Here is an 18169-nt window from a genome sequence, read left to right as displayed (position 1 = left end):
TCTGCTAGAGTAGCTTTGCATCAGTCACATTTCAAAACATCATCTCAACCTCTCACTGAAACAATAATTAAGTCAACTTTGTTCTGATTGGCTGCCTCTCACAAACAGAAGGTTTAAACACCAGAAAAGGTCTTCTTGACGCTGCGGGTCAGAGGAGTTATAGGATGGCAACACTAACTCAAATCACTCCTTCTTACAACTAAGTTATGCAGAAGAGCGTCTCTGACTGCACAACACGTCAAAACTTGAAGGAGATGGGCTACAGCAGCAGAAGACCACACTGGCTGCCACTCCTGTCAGCTAAGAACAGGAAACTGAGGCTACAGTTCTCACGGGTCACCTAAATTGGACGACAGATGCCTGGTCTGATGGATCTCAATTTCTGTCATGACATTTGGTTGGTAGGCAAAAACAGCATGAATTCACTCTACCTTATAATTATGATTAGGTGATGGTGTAATTGTGTGGGGGAGATTTTTGTGGCACACTTTGGGCTCCTTACCAGCAACCAAGCATTGTTTAAACACCAAAGCCTACCTGAGTGTTGTCGCTGACCATATCCAGCCCTTTATGACCACAGTGTACCAACTCTGATGGGTCCTTCCAGCAAGATAACATACTGTGTCACAAAGCTCAAATCATATGAACCTGGCTGCTTGAACATGACGAATTCACTGTATCCGAATGTTTCGACAAATCTACAGCAGCTGCGTGATGCTATCGCACCAATATGTACCAAAATCTCAGAGGAACTTTGTTGAATTCGCCACAAAGTAATAAACGGGGTTCTAACCCAGTATTAGGAAGGTGCACCTAATGACGTGTTCCAACACATTTATTGGCAAGCTTAAGGTCACTGGTTTGATTCCAGCTGGAGACACAAGTCCCCTTTGGGGTTATGTCAGGAAGGGAATCCTGCGTGAAACTCAACCCGAAAAATGGAGCCTTTGCTGACATTAGTCCATATCTGAGTTAGAATTTCAGCCAGACACAATGCAGACATCATCTCAGGTTAGTGTAAGACTTTTAATTATTGATCATTTTTCAACCCGTATTACCCAGTTGTTTCAAATACCACAGGAAACGCTCATTTCTTCTTTACAAAATATTTTAATATTTACATGACGAAAAGGAATAGATGAAGAACATAGAAGAGATGAAAGCATGTCATTGAAAGGTCTACATCAACATTACCTTCAGACATGGTTGCATCACTGTCATCTTAATCCCATGTTTTTCAGTCTTTCACATTAGTCACATGCTATAAAAAAAAATATACTGGTCCTAGGACATGTCAAAAAATTTGTTAAAAACCCCCCCAAAACAATCCTCTTAAAAATTAAAACATGGTGCTTTCTCTAGGAAAGAAACCAATAATTGAAAGAAAAAGTAACATTACAGCTACAAATAAAGAAAAGATTTGTCACAGGTTTTCTTTGGAACAAAAGGAAAAAAAGTTAATTATTTCAAAACCTTCTGCATGACATACGCAACTTTTTGTAGTTGTACAAACTACAAAAAGTTGTACCAACAGCTCATGTTTAGCTTGAGCTGTTGATTTACAACTAGCCAGTGCCTACGACAGTCGCATGGGTATGCAACGCTAACCTGATACCGCACAAGATATGCGGCGCCTAGTTTAAAACTGCAAAATAAAGCAAGATTAAAAAAGGAAAAACAGGCATTAAATCACTCTTCTTATGCAAAATACTGCTTGATGAAAGATCATAAGATTATAAATACATATTAAAATATGTACACAGCAAAACAAGAAGGAAAAAACAAACAAAACGCGACCTCTATGAAAATAACCTCATAAAGCCATAATATTACTTATCTCACTGAAATCAGCCTCACAGGCTTAGTGCAGATAGAGAAACGGGGCTCAGCTTGTGAGGCATGATTTTTTTTGTTGTTGTTGTGTTTTTGTTTTATTTACCTCGACAGTTACGGTTTAGTGCTTTCCCACCACACAAGCCCACGCGCTCAGACCAATACAAGTTCTCGTTTTTCTCCCACAAAAACACAGATGCCTCATTCTGCAACCAATCAGAGCAGCCCGCCACTCCAGCCCACTAAGCTCTCCGCTAATCGGGGAAAAAAAGAACGAAAGAAAAGTGGGGCGAGTGGGGATACGCCAGTAAACGCAGGGCAAAAACCTCTTTCATACTTCTCACCCTCTCCAGTTTCCATTAGGACACGACAGCTCCTCTTTGTGGGCAAACTGTGGCACTGCAACACATTCTCACCAAGGGATCCTTTTTATTTTTTTATTTTGACAAGAGGAAAATCGTTTTTTTTTTAAATAATCCGCAGCAACAAGAGTGCGAACTCGACAAGTGTTTTGTTGTTTGACTGGGGTGATGGGAGGGACAACGCATGAAGAAAATCCAGTTTGATATGAATCTGTACAAATCTGTTCGATAGCTGCTCACCAAAGAGAGACTGTATGGTTTTGTCTTCTGTCTGTGTGACTTTATATGTTACAGATGTTTATATATATATATATATGTACACAACGTCCATGCGTGTCTCTCAGCACCCATCCCCCTCTAGCTGTTGGTGACAGTGGTGCCGCTGCCCAGTTTTATGATCATTTGCTGGCAGTCGTGGAGGGTCCTCTTGTCTCCCAGCTTCTCCAGGGTGCGGGCAGCGTCGGCCAGCATGCCCACCCTTTGGCCCGGAGCCGAAAGAAAGGACGGAGGAAGGTAGCGGCACGCCAGCATCACAGCCTCCGCCTGCTCCCGCTGGCCAGGCCGCATCTCACACTCCTCTGCACACACACAACACACAAAAACAAAAACAGTTAGTTACTGTGGAATTTCGGGTGATCTTTTTGATGTCGTTAACCAGCAACAGCCAAACAGAGTTTAATCACTGATCTGATTTATAACGAAAACTGAAATGGCCTGCCCTTCTCCAAAAAGCCTCCCACCATCACTTATAAACACAATGACAAATCAACAGCATGTCCCAGCTTCTCTGTCTGCCACAAAACAAGCTAAATGAATGGTAAATAAAGCAAATACTAAAAAAAAAAAACTAAAGTAATTGAGTCTAACAATCCATAGATTGCTTTTAGTGTAAAATATATTAAAATATATTGGATTTCACCTGTTTATCCATTTATCAAGTATTCTAAAGAACCTTAGAAAATAATGTAAAGAAATTGTTTTCTAGCAATTCAGGAGGATCTCCGAATGTCTCAAACAGATATATACTTAGTTTAATAAAAAATAAGTCAAGAAAAAGCATCACATCCACAGAATGTAGAAGCTGCACTTATTAAATCCTGGCCCTTTTTTGACTAGACTTAATAAAGAAATACATTTTCAAAGCAGACGGATTAGATAAGGACTGAGTGACATAAATATTCAGAGCTTTCTCTGTTACTTCACCAAATTAAAAATATCAACAGGAGTTATTAAAACAGAATCACCAGTGCAGACTGAATGAAATATCAAATCCACAGTAATATTGTACACACACACACACACACACACACACACACACACACACCTGTCTTGGCTCCGGGTGTTGCTCTGCGCCGCAGTGAGCGATCCAGAAGCTGATGTGTGCGGGTGGGACTGGCCCCCGCCATCAGCCTGGCCGTAGCTTCATGGAGAAACAACTGGAAAGGGATGGAGTGCAAAGAGAGAGAGGTGAGAGAAGAGGAGGAGGAGGAGGGACGACAGCGAGTGATGATGACTCACACATAATGCTCGGCTCTACCTCTGAGAGACTTTGAAGTCTTGTGAACAATGCTGCTAAACGCTTGCCTCAGGGTGTGTGTGTGCGCGTGTGTGTGTGTGTGTGTGTGTGTGTGTGTGTGTGTGTGTGTGTGTGTGTGCGTGCATGTGTGTGCTGTAACACCTCCCAACCTCACAGAGAACTATATATACCCTGCACTGCCTGCAAATACGTGCACTGGATTATATTTGTATCCATTTCCAATGTGCTGCTCTGTGCCTTTATTAAGTGAAGAAATTCTATTCTTTTTAATTCACTCATTCACGATACATATGCAGCAGATTTGTGTTTTACACTTTCATTAAAGAGCATCTTAAGATTCATCTTAGCATGTTTTGGTTTGGATAGCATGCTGCACTCAGATCCAGTGTCTTTGTATGCAACTACTGAAATAGTTTTCAGTTGAGACAAACTTCAGATTTAGCACAAACTCTTCCCTCATATTAGGCCCAGCACAGAGCTTTGATAAACCAAAAGAGAAAACTTAAAAGACAGAATGTGGTGACAAGGTTTTACATACTCTTCGCATCGCAGGTCTGAAACTCTGTGCCAATTTGCGTAGCGAGCTGAGGTCTTGCTGAAAGCCCACGAGCTCTGGTGGAGAGGCCTGCTGAATGCCCGCAGGGCCGCTGGTCCCCGCTGAGCCTTGTCCCGTGGGAGTGGCCCCTTGTTGCTGCAGACGCCAGACATTTGTCCTCATAACCAGCAGCAGATCGCACAACAGCAACTGGACAACCTAGCGAGAAATAATTAGCTTTAGTGCTCAAATATTCTCAACTTAAAAACAAAAATGAAAAGAAAAGGGAGAAAAAAAGCCCCAGTCTCCACTGACCTCAGAACTGGATACTGAAGTATGATGAATATGTCATGTTTTGAAAAACACCAAGAATTAGACTAAAAAAATGTTTGCATGTTTGTCATACAACACCGCTTCCAGTTTATAAAAATAAGTAATATCCATCACATTTTGCTCAGGATGTTAATCTACAAATAGTTTCAGCTGCTATTATTAAAACAGTCACTTTTCGTTATGTTATGCATCTCTAATCGACGCTAAAGGACATTTTCCACCTCTCCTACGCGAGTGTGTGTTCTGCTGTGAGTGGCCCAGCTCTGTGTTGCACTGCAGGTACATTGCACTCAGCTGAGACACACATGCAATGCAACTACAATGCACTGCAGCTCTGGCCATGCACATACACCGCTGTGAGCTACCTATCCACCAGCATCACCATCTGCTGAGTGCCAGAGGGTAGGACACTGCAGCATCGCAGAGTGGAGATGCTGCGAGGGATTCGCTGTCTGGTGAAGTGTGTCGCTTTGTACTGTGACAAAGGTGCACGTGTCTGTGTGCGTGCATCGTTTAATCACTTTATAACTATGTAACTATTCCCGACACTTTAAGTATTCTTGTGCATTTTTTTCCCCTCGTGCAGATGTTGCCACCTTAATGAAATGTCCCTCCTAGGTGTAATAAACATCACTTACGTGCACAAATCTGGAAGAGATTGTGCCTTTCTTTGTGCGTACCTTGTCTAAACTGGAGCTATGACAGTGTGGTCCCAGGTTGAGGCTGTCTCGGAGCAGGGCGCTGGCCTTGTCACTGTAGCTCAGACTCAATTGGCAGTTTTCTGGCTTGGACAGCAGAGCTCGCACTGCCCTGAATGTGTTCAGACAGGCTTTGGGCAGAAGACTCCTGATAGAAAGAGAGTGGTGGGCGGGCAACAGACAAAGGACACAGGTTAAAGTGGTGTAAGTGTTAGAGGGTGGGTGGGTGTGTGTCCTTAGCCTGGCATTTGCAGGGCAAAGTTCCAAATTCACATCTTTATACGTCTAACTTACTCTGCGTTCTGCAGACTGCGGGGCAGGTGCTCAACCGTCGGATACAGTCTCTCTGCTGCGGCATCATCTCCTTGGAGCCAGTTGATGATCACCACAGTGATTGAGGACCACCACTTAGAATGAGGGTCACAGCCTGGATATTAGAGGAAAAACAGTCAAAGCTGAGACACCCTCAGACAGAAACAAACATGCAGATATTTAAATCCCAGAGTGTCCACTTTCACATTTAGCATGCATGGCGGTGCACCCGTGCAGACAGCTGCTGTCTGCATTTTGACCTCTGAATCAATCTGTTTCTACCCTGGAGGATTTTGACGACTCCCTCACAAGGAAAAAGTACTCCATTTAACACAGGGCAACACACACAGACTTCTAAAACATGTAGCGAGTAACCTGAGGCTCTGCCAAGAAAAGTCTCCTATTAAAATCCCTGCACAGTCTCTCATCCCTCCCGCTCCCTCCTTCCTCTCAAGGTGATCACCAATTTGACAGTGCTGAAGATAGATGAAGCAATCTAGCGAATGCCTCCCTTTCACCTAGCCCTCTCTCGCTCAGATCAGTGATCAGTAAGGACAAAGGAAAGCGGTGGGAGGATGGAAGTCAAAGGGAAATCAAGCTACTTGATCTCTGTAGTGTAAAAATGAACTTTGTCACACAGCTTCTTATTCTGCACGCGCAGTAAAAAAAAGAGCAGTGTGCAGAGAAGGCTAATGCAATTATTGCAAAAAAGATAAGTAGCAGTGAAGTAAGGAGTACGCATCTAGACAGTGTAACTGCTTGATGTACTTAAGCAACAGAAACATTTAGAGGCAAGTTCTGATTTTTCTAAAAGCAAATTTTAACCAGATTAAAAAGTCGGTACCATTAGTGATCGCTAATGTTTTTAGCGCTGAAGATACACTGTCAAAGATTACTTTTCAATACAAATGAGACCGCAAACAGAAACGACAGTTTCCATAGCCATACCTGTGACAGTTGCCATGTTGGACCCAATAGCAAAGGACTGTGAGGTGGCACCAGCCGCATCTGAAGCATTAATCAACAGCTGGAGATATTCCAGGGCATCGGCATACTCGCTGAGGACACACACACACGCACACACACTGAATGGTTATTTTGCCCCACAAATCGTTAAAATAAAACATACCTACAAAAGGGTTTTCTTTTTAAATGCCAAATTTAATTCTGCGTTTATTATCCTCATTCCTTTCTTTGTATGTTGGTGACTCTATGAGAAGTAAACCGTAACTTGTTGCCAAGAAAAGCAAACGAACCAAAAGTTACAAGAATCGATTATATGAAAGCCCGTCTTGATTTCTCACCCGTCTCCCGGACTTGTATTTTTCTCTCCGCGAGGCTGGGCCACACAGTACAGAGCCTTTTCCAGGAGGTGTTCTCTAAATGCCTGAGTCACCTGAGCCAGAGGATCCACTGCAAGGGAAACCAATAACAAATATAAACATCAGAATGTGCCTGCATATTGTAGGCAAGAGGATTCCAAATTAGGTATTGTAAAAACACAGTTATACACTGAGTGCAAACTTTTGCTTTCACTGACCAGTGTTGCCAGCTTGGCTGTAGATGCTTTCTTTAGGGGTGCTGCGAATAGCCCAGTCCCCATCCACGAAGAAGCGGTGACCTAGTGGGTGACAAAGCCACTGCATGGCTGGGGGGACACTGCCGCTGGAAGATAGGCAAGCTTGACGAGCACTGCTCAGGAACACACGCTGTCAAAAGAAGGAAAAACAAAAAAAAAAGGTTTTGGTTCGGTGTAGTTTAAAATATTACACGTTAGGACAGATCGCAGGATCTTTAATCACCTCAGTGAATGTTTATTAACCATGAAAGATAAATTAAACAAAATGTCAACTCAAAACTGGTTGTTGTTACATCACGTGAGCACAAAAGAAACAGAGTCGGGGTAAAAACACTGCTTATAAATGACTGAGCAAGACGCGTATGCTTGTGCAAACAACAGGGACTCACAGAGGTGAAATGCAGAACCCTCGGCAAACTGGCTTTGACTCGTAGAGCCGCAGAAACATAGATCTCAGCCAGCGAGGCCACAGGCAGGCATGAGCCAGAACACTCTGCAAGGTTCACTGCACTTAAAGACATGTGCACTGCTGAGAGGTGGCTGCCATTCAGTTTACCTGCAGGCACAGATCGAAGACAAGAAAACAAATTTTTTTTTTTTAAATATTCACAAAAATTATTTAAACTGGAATTTATCTTTAGACAGAATCTTTTTGCACAGCAAAGACTGCAATGCTTTTTAAACCTTACTTCAAATGTTGCTGAGTCGCTTTGAAATGAATGACAATTCACCTCCTAATGTCCAGCGTGTCACACTGATCTGATCTAAAAGCAGGACTCTTATGGTGACCAACCTGTCATGTGAAGCTGGTGCAAGCGGTGGTAAACCAGGGCGGCATCACGGCTGCTTTTGCAGGCATCCTCCTGCAGGGGGCGATCAGATCGCAGCCCTCCTGCCCTGGCAGCTAGCCAGCGGCCAACCCATAGACGCTGGAGGCAGAATCTTAGCAAAGACCAGAGCGCTGCGCAGGCCAAGTCCAACTGGGAGGTGGGTAAGGGGCGACCGAGAGCCTTCAGACAAGTCCACAGGTTGTGACTGGCTTGAGCAAAATCTCCCTGTGAAGTGTAAAAGATAAATAGTGAGAGAAAACAGACGAAGAGCCACTTTATAGATTCTGTGAGAGTTCAGAAGGATTTCTGATTTAAATATGGTCAAATTCCTCCTTGTGGATCAGTACAATTTGTCAATTGGGCACACGTTGAAAAGAAAAAAAGAAGCATACTCTTGCCAGGTCCAGGTCAGCCTGTTTGCGATGCCTCCAGAACAAGACGGATGATCCAGAATGTGGTCTGGTTACAGGTTCTCCATACACCAACAGCCGTATTAGAACTCCTGATACCAGAATACCGTTCAGTAACCACACCAGTATAGTCGGGAGCATCCAATCCATCCAGCCCCATGAGTCAGCTATAAACAACACAGAGTCATTTAACTGCAAAGAAAATCTATTTATTGAGAGCTAATTATGTGAAATTTGAATCACTGCCATCTGTCTCCCTCCCAGCATTTTCCCCACTCTGTACCTGCGACATCCACACCCAGGACGGTCCTGCCCGCGTGATGGGTGCTTACAGCTTCAGTATTTCCAGATGAGCTGCTACCCGATGAACAGAACAGAGCAGCCAAAGGGTTGAGGGAGAGGAAGAGAAAGGTAAAGGCGCACAACGCCATACGGGAACGGTCCAACATGCCAACGGCACTGCCACCTGCTGTCGACTGGTCCGGCGTGCCTATATTTGGCTGACACACGAGAGAATCCAGAAGGACACATTTGTGATTATTCAGTTTATTAATTCAGGCAGCAACATCAATCTGACAAAAAGTATGAGTAATTACATTTTTGAGGTGTTATAGTGGTTGATTAATAGTTGAGCGCTGTACACAAGCTGTCAAGCATCATGGGTGTTCATGGAGAATTTTTTCGCAGCCAAAAGAATCACGTTTGTATTTTTTTTTTGTGTCTATTAAGACTGACAGTTGCAGTGTGGTCAAGGTTTCTGTTGGCAACAGTTTCCTAGATTGTTCATGGGAGCGCCTGTGAAGGAAGTTTAGCAAGGTGAGGTGCTTTAAGCCGTCACCATGGCACCGACCAAACTCCAATTCACAAAAATCAGCTGATGCCAAATTTTATCACCAGAGCACATTTGGGTTAAAGGAAGAAATAGGCCGAGTTCGTGTGACGTCACTCCTGCCGTGACGTCACTCCGGCAAGCACACACGCAAGGCAATGGCGGTGTGACGAGCCAAAAACAGACTCAGGCGAGCTCACACTTTCAGAGCTCGGCACAGACAATGTTCTCTCCCACGTTTGTAGTGCAAAATGCAAAGCTGGAAACGGCAATGCATCTAATCTGAGGAAACACCTGGTCAAACACAAAACACAGCTCGAAGAATGCACCAGATCTGATAGCCCGAAAGCCAAATTCACAATCACTGCAGCTTAATTTAGCACATCTGTCACCAGTGTACAAGAGTGTGAACCAATGGATGATGACGATGATGAAAAATCTTCGTCAGGTAATTAATTAGTAAGTCGGACACGCTGCACGCAAAAAAAACAGGACTTTTTTCACTGTGTTGTTTGAAATTTTAACTCGCGTGCTGTTTACGGCAAACATACACGTCATGTGAGATTGTATATCCAAAGCATTGGTAGATAATCGCAACTAATTATAGCTTAGAATTAATATTAAATGTGTTATAATAATAATAATGATAATAATGGATTGCATTTATATAGCGCTTTTCGGGGCCCTTAAAGTGCTTTACAATGCCACTATTCATTCACTCTCACATTCACACACTGGTGGAGGCAACTACAGTTGTAGCCACAGCTGCCCTGGGGCAGACTGACAGAAGCGAGGCTGCCATGTCGCGCCATCGGCCCCTCTGGCCAACACCAGTAGGCGGTAGGTGAAGTGTCTTGCCCAAGGACACAACGACCGAGACTGTCCGAACCCGGTGTTCACTGCCAGACAGCGACCAAAGCATTAAATAACAAAATGTTTCAAGTGAGAAGTTTGGACTTATTTTTGTAAGAGAAATCTTGGATTTATTATGTCACAATGAGTAAAATACCAAAAAAACAGTACCAAAGCCCAGGTACAGGTATCTGTATCTATTCAAATGTGAAAGGTAACCAAGGCTTGTTGTTACAATAAACAAAAGAAATCCCATACAGATGGCACCATATGCATAAAGGAATAAACAAAGCACAGCAAAAACAGGTTTTATCTAGTTTCAGTTAGCCATATCTCATTTTCTATTTTGAGAATATGCAAATCATTAAAGCAGTCTATGGAAAAAAAAAACTGTTGGGGATTCATCACAGTGTGAAGAACTGTGTGGACAAATACTTCCAACAATTTAATGTATCTTAATTTTCATTCCCAACCCATCAATTCACCGCATGGGCTCAAATGAGTCCACTAACCAGTGCTGTGCTGGTGTCCCTGCATCCATAAAAAAACCTATTCTAAACATTTATTCACAGCTGCTGCCCATCTTATAAAAGGCACCATTAACACTAACATATGCTACTATCAAGACAATGTCTTTTTTTTTTTTTAATGAAGGGCTTGGCCACTTTGCCAGCACACTACCAAATTGCATGCATCCATCTGCAGAGAGTCTGGCAGCTAAACTGACCTGCCTGCATTCTGACAGGGCTGTCACCCACAGAGCGTCCGTTGTTGTGTTTTTCCTTTCACAATGTGCCAAATGTTCAGACTGCTGAGCAGCTGAAATCCTATATCAAGCAAGCACAGAAAAAGATTGTGCTTTCAGAACTACAGCAACTGTTCTCCACGGTTCCCTCGCGCCTGCTTAAAGGTGACGCAAACCAGCGGGAAACATGCCGGTGTATCTACATTTGTCTTTAAACGCTTTGCTTTTGCTGGCCTCGAATTCAAAATAAGAAAGAAAACTTTCAAAATTTGAAATGTTTTCTTCGCATCATTTTCATGTCAATGCAGGATTTGAATGATTTGCAAATTCAGATTTTTTCAAATATATATTTTACAGAGTCCTAACTTTCATTCAAACGCAAACCTAATGGGAACAAACCATCTGTCCTTGCATCTCTATCCCGAACCCTCATCTCAAATGTTTAGTTTAAATGAGCTCTGCATACCTTTGTGTCCTCTCCCATTGGACTGTCAGGTTCTGAGTCACTGCCACAGTGAGAGAAGGAAGTTGGGGAACCCACGTCAGAGGCTGGCGGGGTGGGCAGCTCGCTCTTCACATCAGCCTGTCCATCCACCTCCATGGCAACCAGGTCCTTAAGAGACTCTGTAGAAAAGGGGTTTAAAAAAAAAAAAAAAGATGATGAAGGGAGTAGTTAGAGGGTCAATCAAGGGTACAAAAGAAAAGAAAACCCTACAATACACTTCATTTCATTTTATATTTGTCTTTTCAGGATTAAAAAAAAAAAAAAAAAAAAATCAGCAGTCATTGTTGTTAAAGGTTACCGGAATGATTGACTTTCAAGAAATTGAAATAAAATCCCAAGAGGCTGTTGACGAATAAAGAAAAGAGCATTTTAAGCACATACTGTTTTTCTGGGCTGCCATTTTAAGAGTCATGTTCTCTTGTTTGAGCTTCTGGTTAGTCTGCTGCAGGTAACGGATGTAGTCGATGGCTTTCCTCAGTACTGCAGATTTATTGAGCTAGAAATGAAAGAAAAAGACCAACCGAATTATTAGACCTCTGCTGTTCATGAAAAAGACAACTGGACAAAAAAAGAAAAAAAGAATATGGCATAAAAAGCGTGGGATGCTTGTAAATACGTGCTTCTTACTTTAGCATCAGTGCCAGCCACCAAGTCTTTCAGCTCCATGATTTTGTCATTGATGGAGGAGCGGTACCGCTTCTCAATAGCGTTGTGGGCGGTGCGCTTCTCCCCTTTGTGTGGCTGGCCAGCCGGCTTACCACTGATAGCGATGCGGTTGATGGGAAGCTTTTCAGCATCCACCATGACAGGCACTGTAGTCAGGAAAGTACCCCCACCCATGAATGCCTGAGAAAACAGGATGATGTAAGTGCCAGGGTTAACAGCGTGGGTGTAAACTCGACAGCGGTGCACTGTGTGACTTCAGTATTAGGTTTGAGTTCATATTGTGCATCTACCTGCAGCGAAGTGCTCTGTGCTGGGGTGGTGGTGGCCAGGGACGTGGGAGAAGCTACAGTAGTGACCATGCAGGGGTCAGGCTTCAAAGTGGTCAGCAGTAGACTCTCGGCCTTGATGAACTGGGGCTGAAGCAACACCTGAGGACACCAGGGCAGATAGATGCACCGAAAATTCATTTACGTAAACGAGGACTGCAGTGCATTCGTTTTTAAGTCCATCCAGGCTCGCTCAGAGAACACCTTCACACACTTACAGGTACTTGCTGTACGTGGGCTGCGACAGTTTGAACCGGAGGGCTTGTTGACGTGGTCAGGAGAGGAGATGCAGTTGTCAGCCCTTGGAGCTGAGCCTGAATGGCCACTGGCTGAATGCTCGGCGGTGAGGATGACAAACTGGTGGCAGGAGTGCTCACACTGCTGGGACTGCCAGCTAGAAAAAAACAACAACACATTGATGCCAAAAAGACTTAAATCACACAGGTAAAATTTGAAGTAAAATCCGAGCAATTCCAACTTGAAAGTAACATTTTTATATGTTAAGTATTTGATGGTTTGTGTTAAAATTTCCGTGATCATTTAACGGTGTAGTAGCACACTACCCATTTCAACATTTAAGCTTCCAAAAGAACCGCCAGCTTTAAAAGTAAAAAACACCTGAACTCTTAATTTCATCAAAACTGCATTAGTTTTAAGACTTTGTAGGCAAAAGGTGAACTATGGACTCATTATAAATGCGATACTCTCCAAATGATATGGCCGCTACTTTCGCTTATCTCCACCAAGCTTTAAGAGATATGGATAAAGATATGCACATGCAGTGGACTGTCTACTGTGTACCCACCAATGTTCCACGTCTTGTCCACACACATAAATTTCATTTCACTTGCAAACTCTTACGCAGCTGACCAAAGTCTATGAGATTACGACATTAATTAGAAATCATGCGAGGTTAAATGACCTAGTGTCCTGATAAATGCGATGCACGTGAACAGCAAACTTGCAGGGCACTGGGCATCAGCTGCTAGATTCCATGGTTAACACAAATGTGCTTTATGTGAGCCACTAAAAACATCCTCAGCATTTAACAGAAATATAAATAAACACTTGGAGTTTTTTTCCTTCACAGATGACAATTTGTCATTCTCCCCTTTTTTTCCTTTAGAGAAAAATAACGCTGGTAAATGAGGTTATGTATCTCTATGAGATTCCATTTGTTTGTATTTGAAAAGTCGGTAAAACAGCAGTGCATGTATTGTTGAAAAGAAGTCTAACGACTGAAAGGTTAGCATCACATATTTTAATCAAATCACAATTGACAAAAATGAGATATTAACATTTTCCTTAATAACCCATTTTTCCCCCTCACTGAATACCTGACACAAGAGGTTTGTCATTTTCACTGCGCAAAAAAAGGTTCAAAAACCTTGAACTTTAACTGTAAATTACAGAACAAAATAAACTGGTTAAGCCAGGTTAATGAAAGTTGTAAAAAGCTAAAGACAGCAGGAAGCTTGCTGGTCAACGATGCAGACAGAACTGGATTAGAAAGATCCAACATCAGACATGCAAAGTCAAGGAACTTGTCTCTATGTGAAGAAACACACTACAATAACATCACAGTTTTATTTTCATCCTTTCCCTTAAAGGTTTTATTTTTAAAGCACAGTTTGATACCCCCTACCATCTAACTCGCACATAATCTATGACTCAATCATCACCATCAGAGAGGGCTTACCTGTGTAGCTGTTTGGGCTGCTGTAGTTGGTCCGGGCCTGAGGCTGTGGCTGTGTCTGTGTCTGTGGTGGAGTCTGGGGTGCAGGAGAGGTGAAGAGTGCCTGAGGCGTTAAGCTGAATGCTGGGTTTGGTCCTGGGGAGCCATTAGGTGAAGCTGCCTGGGAAGGAGCAGACGGGCTGAGAACTGGTTGGGGTTGCTCCACTTGGGTCTGTCTGATGCTTTGAGCTTGTTGTGGGGAGGACGGCTGCTGCCTCTGGGTGGAGCTGGGTACCTGGGCCAGGGGAGACTGCTGGAAGGTGGGAGGCTGAAAGGCTTTGTCTGGGCTGGACGAGCTACGAGTAATAGGAGGGCCCAGCAGTGCATCCAGATGGGGGTTACTGCTTAGGATGGAAGATGAAGATGGAGGTGTGGTAGTGGTGGCTGGGGGGGAAGCTGAGGTGATGGTCTGAGTCAAACCATGAATCTCTTGTATGGGAGGAGCCGTGGTGTATGGAGGGGCATCAAAGAGTCCTCCAAACTCCATGTCCTGGTTGCTGATGAGCTGGAGCATGTCTAAACAGGAAGACAAATCACAGCCACTGTGAATGTTATTGTTCAAGTAGAAAATTTATAGCAATTTGCCAGCTTTAAACAATTAAATATGGACCAAGATCAAATCTATAGGAACTGTAAATTTCTCGAGAAAACTTGTTTAGAGATTGAATTACCGTACTATCCATTTCAGTAGCAAACTGCACTTTAATTACCAATTAATCAACCCACATGTGCTGTGACTGTTTATGATCAAACATCACTGGCAACAATTTCAGTCATGCTAAAGAAAATAAAAACGCAAGTTATCATATATCTAAGTATTATTATTAATATATAATTGCAGTGTAGAGTGGGAATGCATAAAAATGGATAAGGCCAATGTGATGCTCAAATAGAAAGGAGCATCACCTTGAAGCGTGTTTTGGTATTGGGTTTAAAAAAAAAAAAAAAAAAAAAAAAAAAAAGCTAAATGGCAACAAACAAAGTTGCATTAAAAAGAAGGTTTTAAAGGGGCTTTATGCAGTCCTGTAAAAAAAGTTTCGTTCAGACCTTTGCAGGCATTCGTTCATGCACAGCTCTTTTAAAGTCTCCCCGCGGCATTTTCTTACCGCGTTGATGTCTGGACCTCAACTGGGTCACTGCAAGATCTTGACTGTTTCCTTTTTCAGCCACTATCTTGTACATTTGCTGCTGTGCTTGGGAGCATTGTCCTGTTGCATGACACAATTTCGGCCAAGCATCGGACAGATGGCCTCACACTTAACTCTAGAATACTTTGAAATACAGAGGAGTTTATGTCAACTCAATCAATGCAGGTTGTTCCAAACACAACCCCCAAGTCATCACCATTCCATCGCTATGCTTAACAGTTGATATTAGGTGTTTATACAGATATGCTGTGTGATGTTGTGCATTATGAATTATTGCTCTAAAACTGTTCTGGTTTGTTTAGCTGCAACTTTGCTCCTGCATGTGCTTTTTAAACTTCAACCCATATTTGTGTTCAGTCTCTTTCCAACTTTACTGTCATTAATGTTAAAATTTAATATGCTGTAGATTATGTAGCTCATGTGTTTTTTTGAGGTTTCTCTGACCGTGAGGTGAATTTGGGACTTCCACAAACCCATGTACTGCGAACCAGAAAAACTTCTGCTTTTATAGAGTCCATTCTTTTCACATGACTGTAAATGTAGTACATCACATGTACTTATGACTACAGCAGTTTAAAATTGCTAAAAACTAAATTTTGTTTTGTTTCATCACATTTTCCATTAACACTCAAAGAATTACTAGAAAACTACTTTAAAATATCCAAGCAGGAGATGGGGTGTCTTACGCAGTTTAAAAAACACACTTTACAAGAAAGACTGCCTCTTGTTGCGTTAGAAAACACAGCAAGAAATACCAGGTACAGGTATACAGTACATTTCACACTTTAAGTTTATCAAGCCATTCATCATGTGCGTGCAGCTGTAGGTCCAAGAATCCAAGTGGTATATTATTAATGAGTTATTAATCTTAATTTGTGCTCGTGCACATATGGACTTGTAGGTTTTCATTAGCATGATCTAAAAGATATAAAACATTTTAATATGTATCTTTTCCAGAAGATTAGCTAATTACAAAGATTTAAAACTGACAAAAAAGAAACTTTACATGGAAAAAAGTGAGATGGCACGTGTTCACTAATCATTTTTTATTCTAGGAAGCAGTGTGCTCTTGAAAGACATAAGACACTGAAATAATTTTCACAGCATTTTTTACAAGGACAGTTGACCGCGTTTAATTTCTCTGTTAAGTGATTCTGAGTTCATGTTGTGACTGCAGTATAAAAAAAGAAAAAAAACGAGCAGCCTGGATTTGTGAAGCAGTGTTGTGTATGAGGTGATCGCTCTTGGCCAATCAGAGCGCATCTCGGAGACTTGCTATGCCGATCAGCCCAAGACAGGAAAAGAGAGGGAGAGCTGCCTGTGGCAATGAGTGTGAGGTTACCATCGAGCAGTGTCACAGAGGGTTACTGTCGGTCAAAGTCAGAGAGATGGAGAGCACGGCCGCAGGATATGAACACTGTTTACGCAGTGCGTGTTATCTTATTTACACGTCGCCCCAATCACAAAACACATACTGGCCAATTTAAGAAGACTGACAGAAAACTCCAAATCTTAACAATGCTCGAAATACTCTTGTGATTTCGATTGAAGGCTTAAATTGTTGCACGAATTTTATATATGAATCATACTATATATGCTGTTTGTTTTTTGCAAAAACGGGCACGTGGATAGCACTATATTCGCAAGAAAACAAATAAAGTCGTCCACAGAGCATATGGCTAGATTAGTTTTCAACCGATTAATTTGGCATACATAAATACATAAATATTTGTCAAATCGGTCAAGTGAGGCTCTGTGAACCCAAAAAGAGAGGAATGAACGACAGTAACCCCGGTCTATGGAGCACGCTGGGGGCGGGGCGCACACGAAGCTAGCTGTACGTTAGTGTCACATATTCGCCTCATGAAATGCGCTTCTATTTTTCTATTGAACAGTAAGACACACAGACGACTTCTGATATTGCAAGAATCATCGTTATAAATTACTAACAAAACATCCCAAATATCACTTCCGGCTAGCCTCCATATACTTGCTCACTGATAGTTAGCATGTAGCTAACAGTGGATGATGAAAGCTAGCTCTCAGCTTTTAAAAGCTTTTATTTAAAAGATGTCTTTGTATCGAATGTCGTTGTAAGTGATGTTGTTAGTGTGATTATTACATGCAGAACACTTAAAGATACGAAAAGGAATGATAACACGTACGGTGTTACCGGTTTTAGCAACTGTTTTAAGCCAGCAGCAACCATTATATTTTCTTACCATCAATGTCGCTTAGGAGGGCCGTGTCAATATCACTGGGGTCGTTAAGCGACAGTGTTGGATCCAGATTATCCAACGAATGATCGTCAAAAGACAGGCTGTTCATCTTTACTGTCGTGTCTGGGCTTTCCAGTGTAGACTTGACTGACTGTCGGCGAAATCGGAAACTTCTGAGTCCTTACATTTGACAAAAGGACCAAGATCCCTGTCCTTTCGTCACATGCGCAACGCGAGCTGCAACTTTTCTTATTTTTGTAACTTTTGTGTCAACTAACTGCTCACAACTAGCCCCATCATCATCCTGGGAAACTTGTCAAACCAAGCCAAACACCGACGCTCATTCACTACTAACGTGCTTATAGCGGTAGCCAGAGAAACCCATCCAACCGATGATGATTGACAGTTGCCCCAGCCAATCACCCTCCTTTGAACTAGATTCCCACGTCCCTGTTTCTCAGGCTTGTTTTGATTGTTTGAGTAAATGAGTGAGGGCATGTGCAGTATACGGCCACGATCTAACACAATTTATACACAAAAATCAGATAATGTACAAAAAACAACAAATAATTACAGTAATCGAAGAAGTGATGCCGTGGCTAGAAAATATTTATATGGTTACATTTGATGGGTATGTAAAAAAAGCTAACTACAGCATAAACGAGTTAAGTTATGATTCCAGAGCAGCTTAATACAGTTCTGAATATCTTTTATA

General features: G+C 42.4%; 1 protein-coding gene across 1 annotated transcript; it reads right to left on the bottom strand.

The window, feature by feature from the left end:
- Positions 1–1090: 1090 nt before the first annotated feature.
- Positions 1091–17849, bottom strand: srebf1 (sterol regulatory element binding transcription factor 1). Its single transcript, XM_026165076.1, has 19 exons — positions 17458–17849; positions 14052–14603; positions 12571–12746; positions 12317–12454; positions 11988–12206; positions 11742–11856; positions 11322–11479; positions 8713–8929; positions 8412–8596; positions 7983–8244; positions 7579–7745; positions 7151–7319; positions 6915–7023; positions 6559–6668; positions 5593–5725; positions 5281–5446; positions 4271–4486; positions 3520–3631; positions 1091–2773 (listed from the first exon to the last, which is right to left on the bottom strand). The coding sequence occupies exons 1-19, from the start codon at positions 17561–17563 to the stop codon at positions 2553–2555; spliced, it is 3531 nt and encodes a 1176-aa protein (XP_026020861.1). The 5' UTR covers positions 17564–17849; the 3' UTR covers positions 1091–2552.
- Positions 17850–18169: the final 320 nt, after the last annotated feature.

This window comes from Astatotilapia calliptera, chromosome 4 (assembly GCF_900246225.1).
Source record: "Astatotilapia calliptera chromosome 4, fAstCal1.2, whole genome shotgun sequence".
Taxonomy (NCBI): Eukaryota; Metazoa; Chordata; class Actinopteri; order Cichliformes; family Cichlidae; genus Astatotilapia; species Astatotilapia calliptera.
This window is presented reverse-complemented; position numbering and strand designations above follow the sequence as displayed.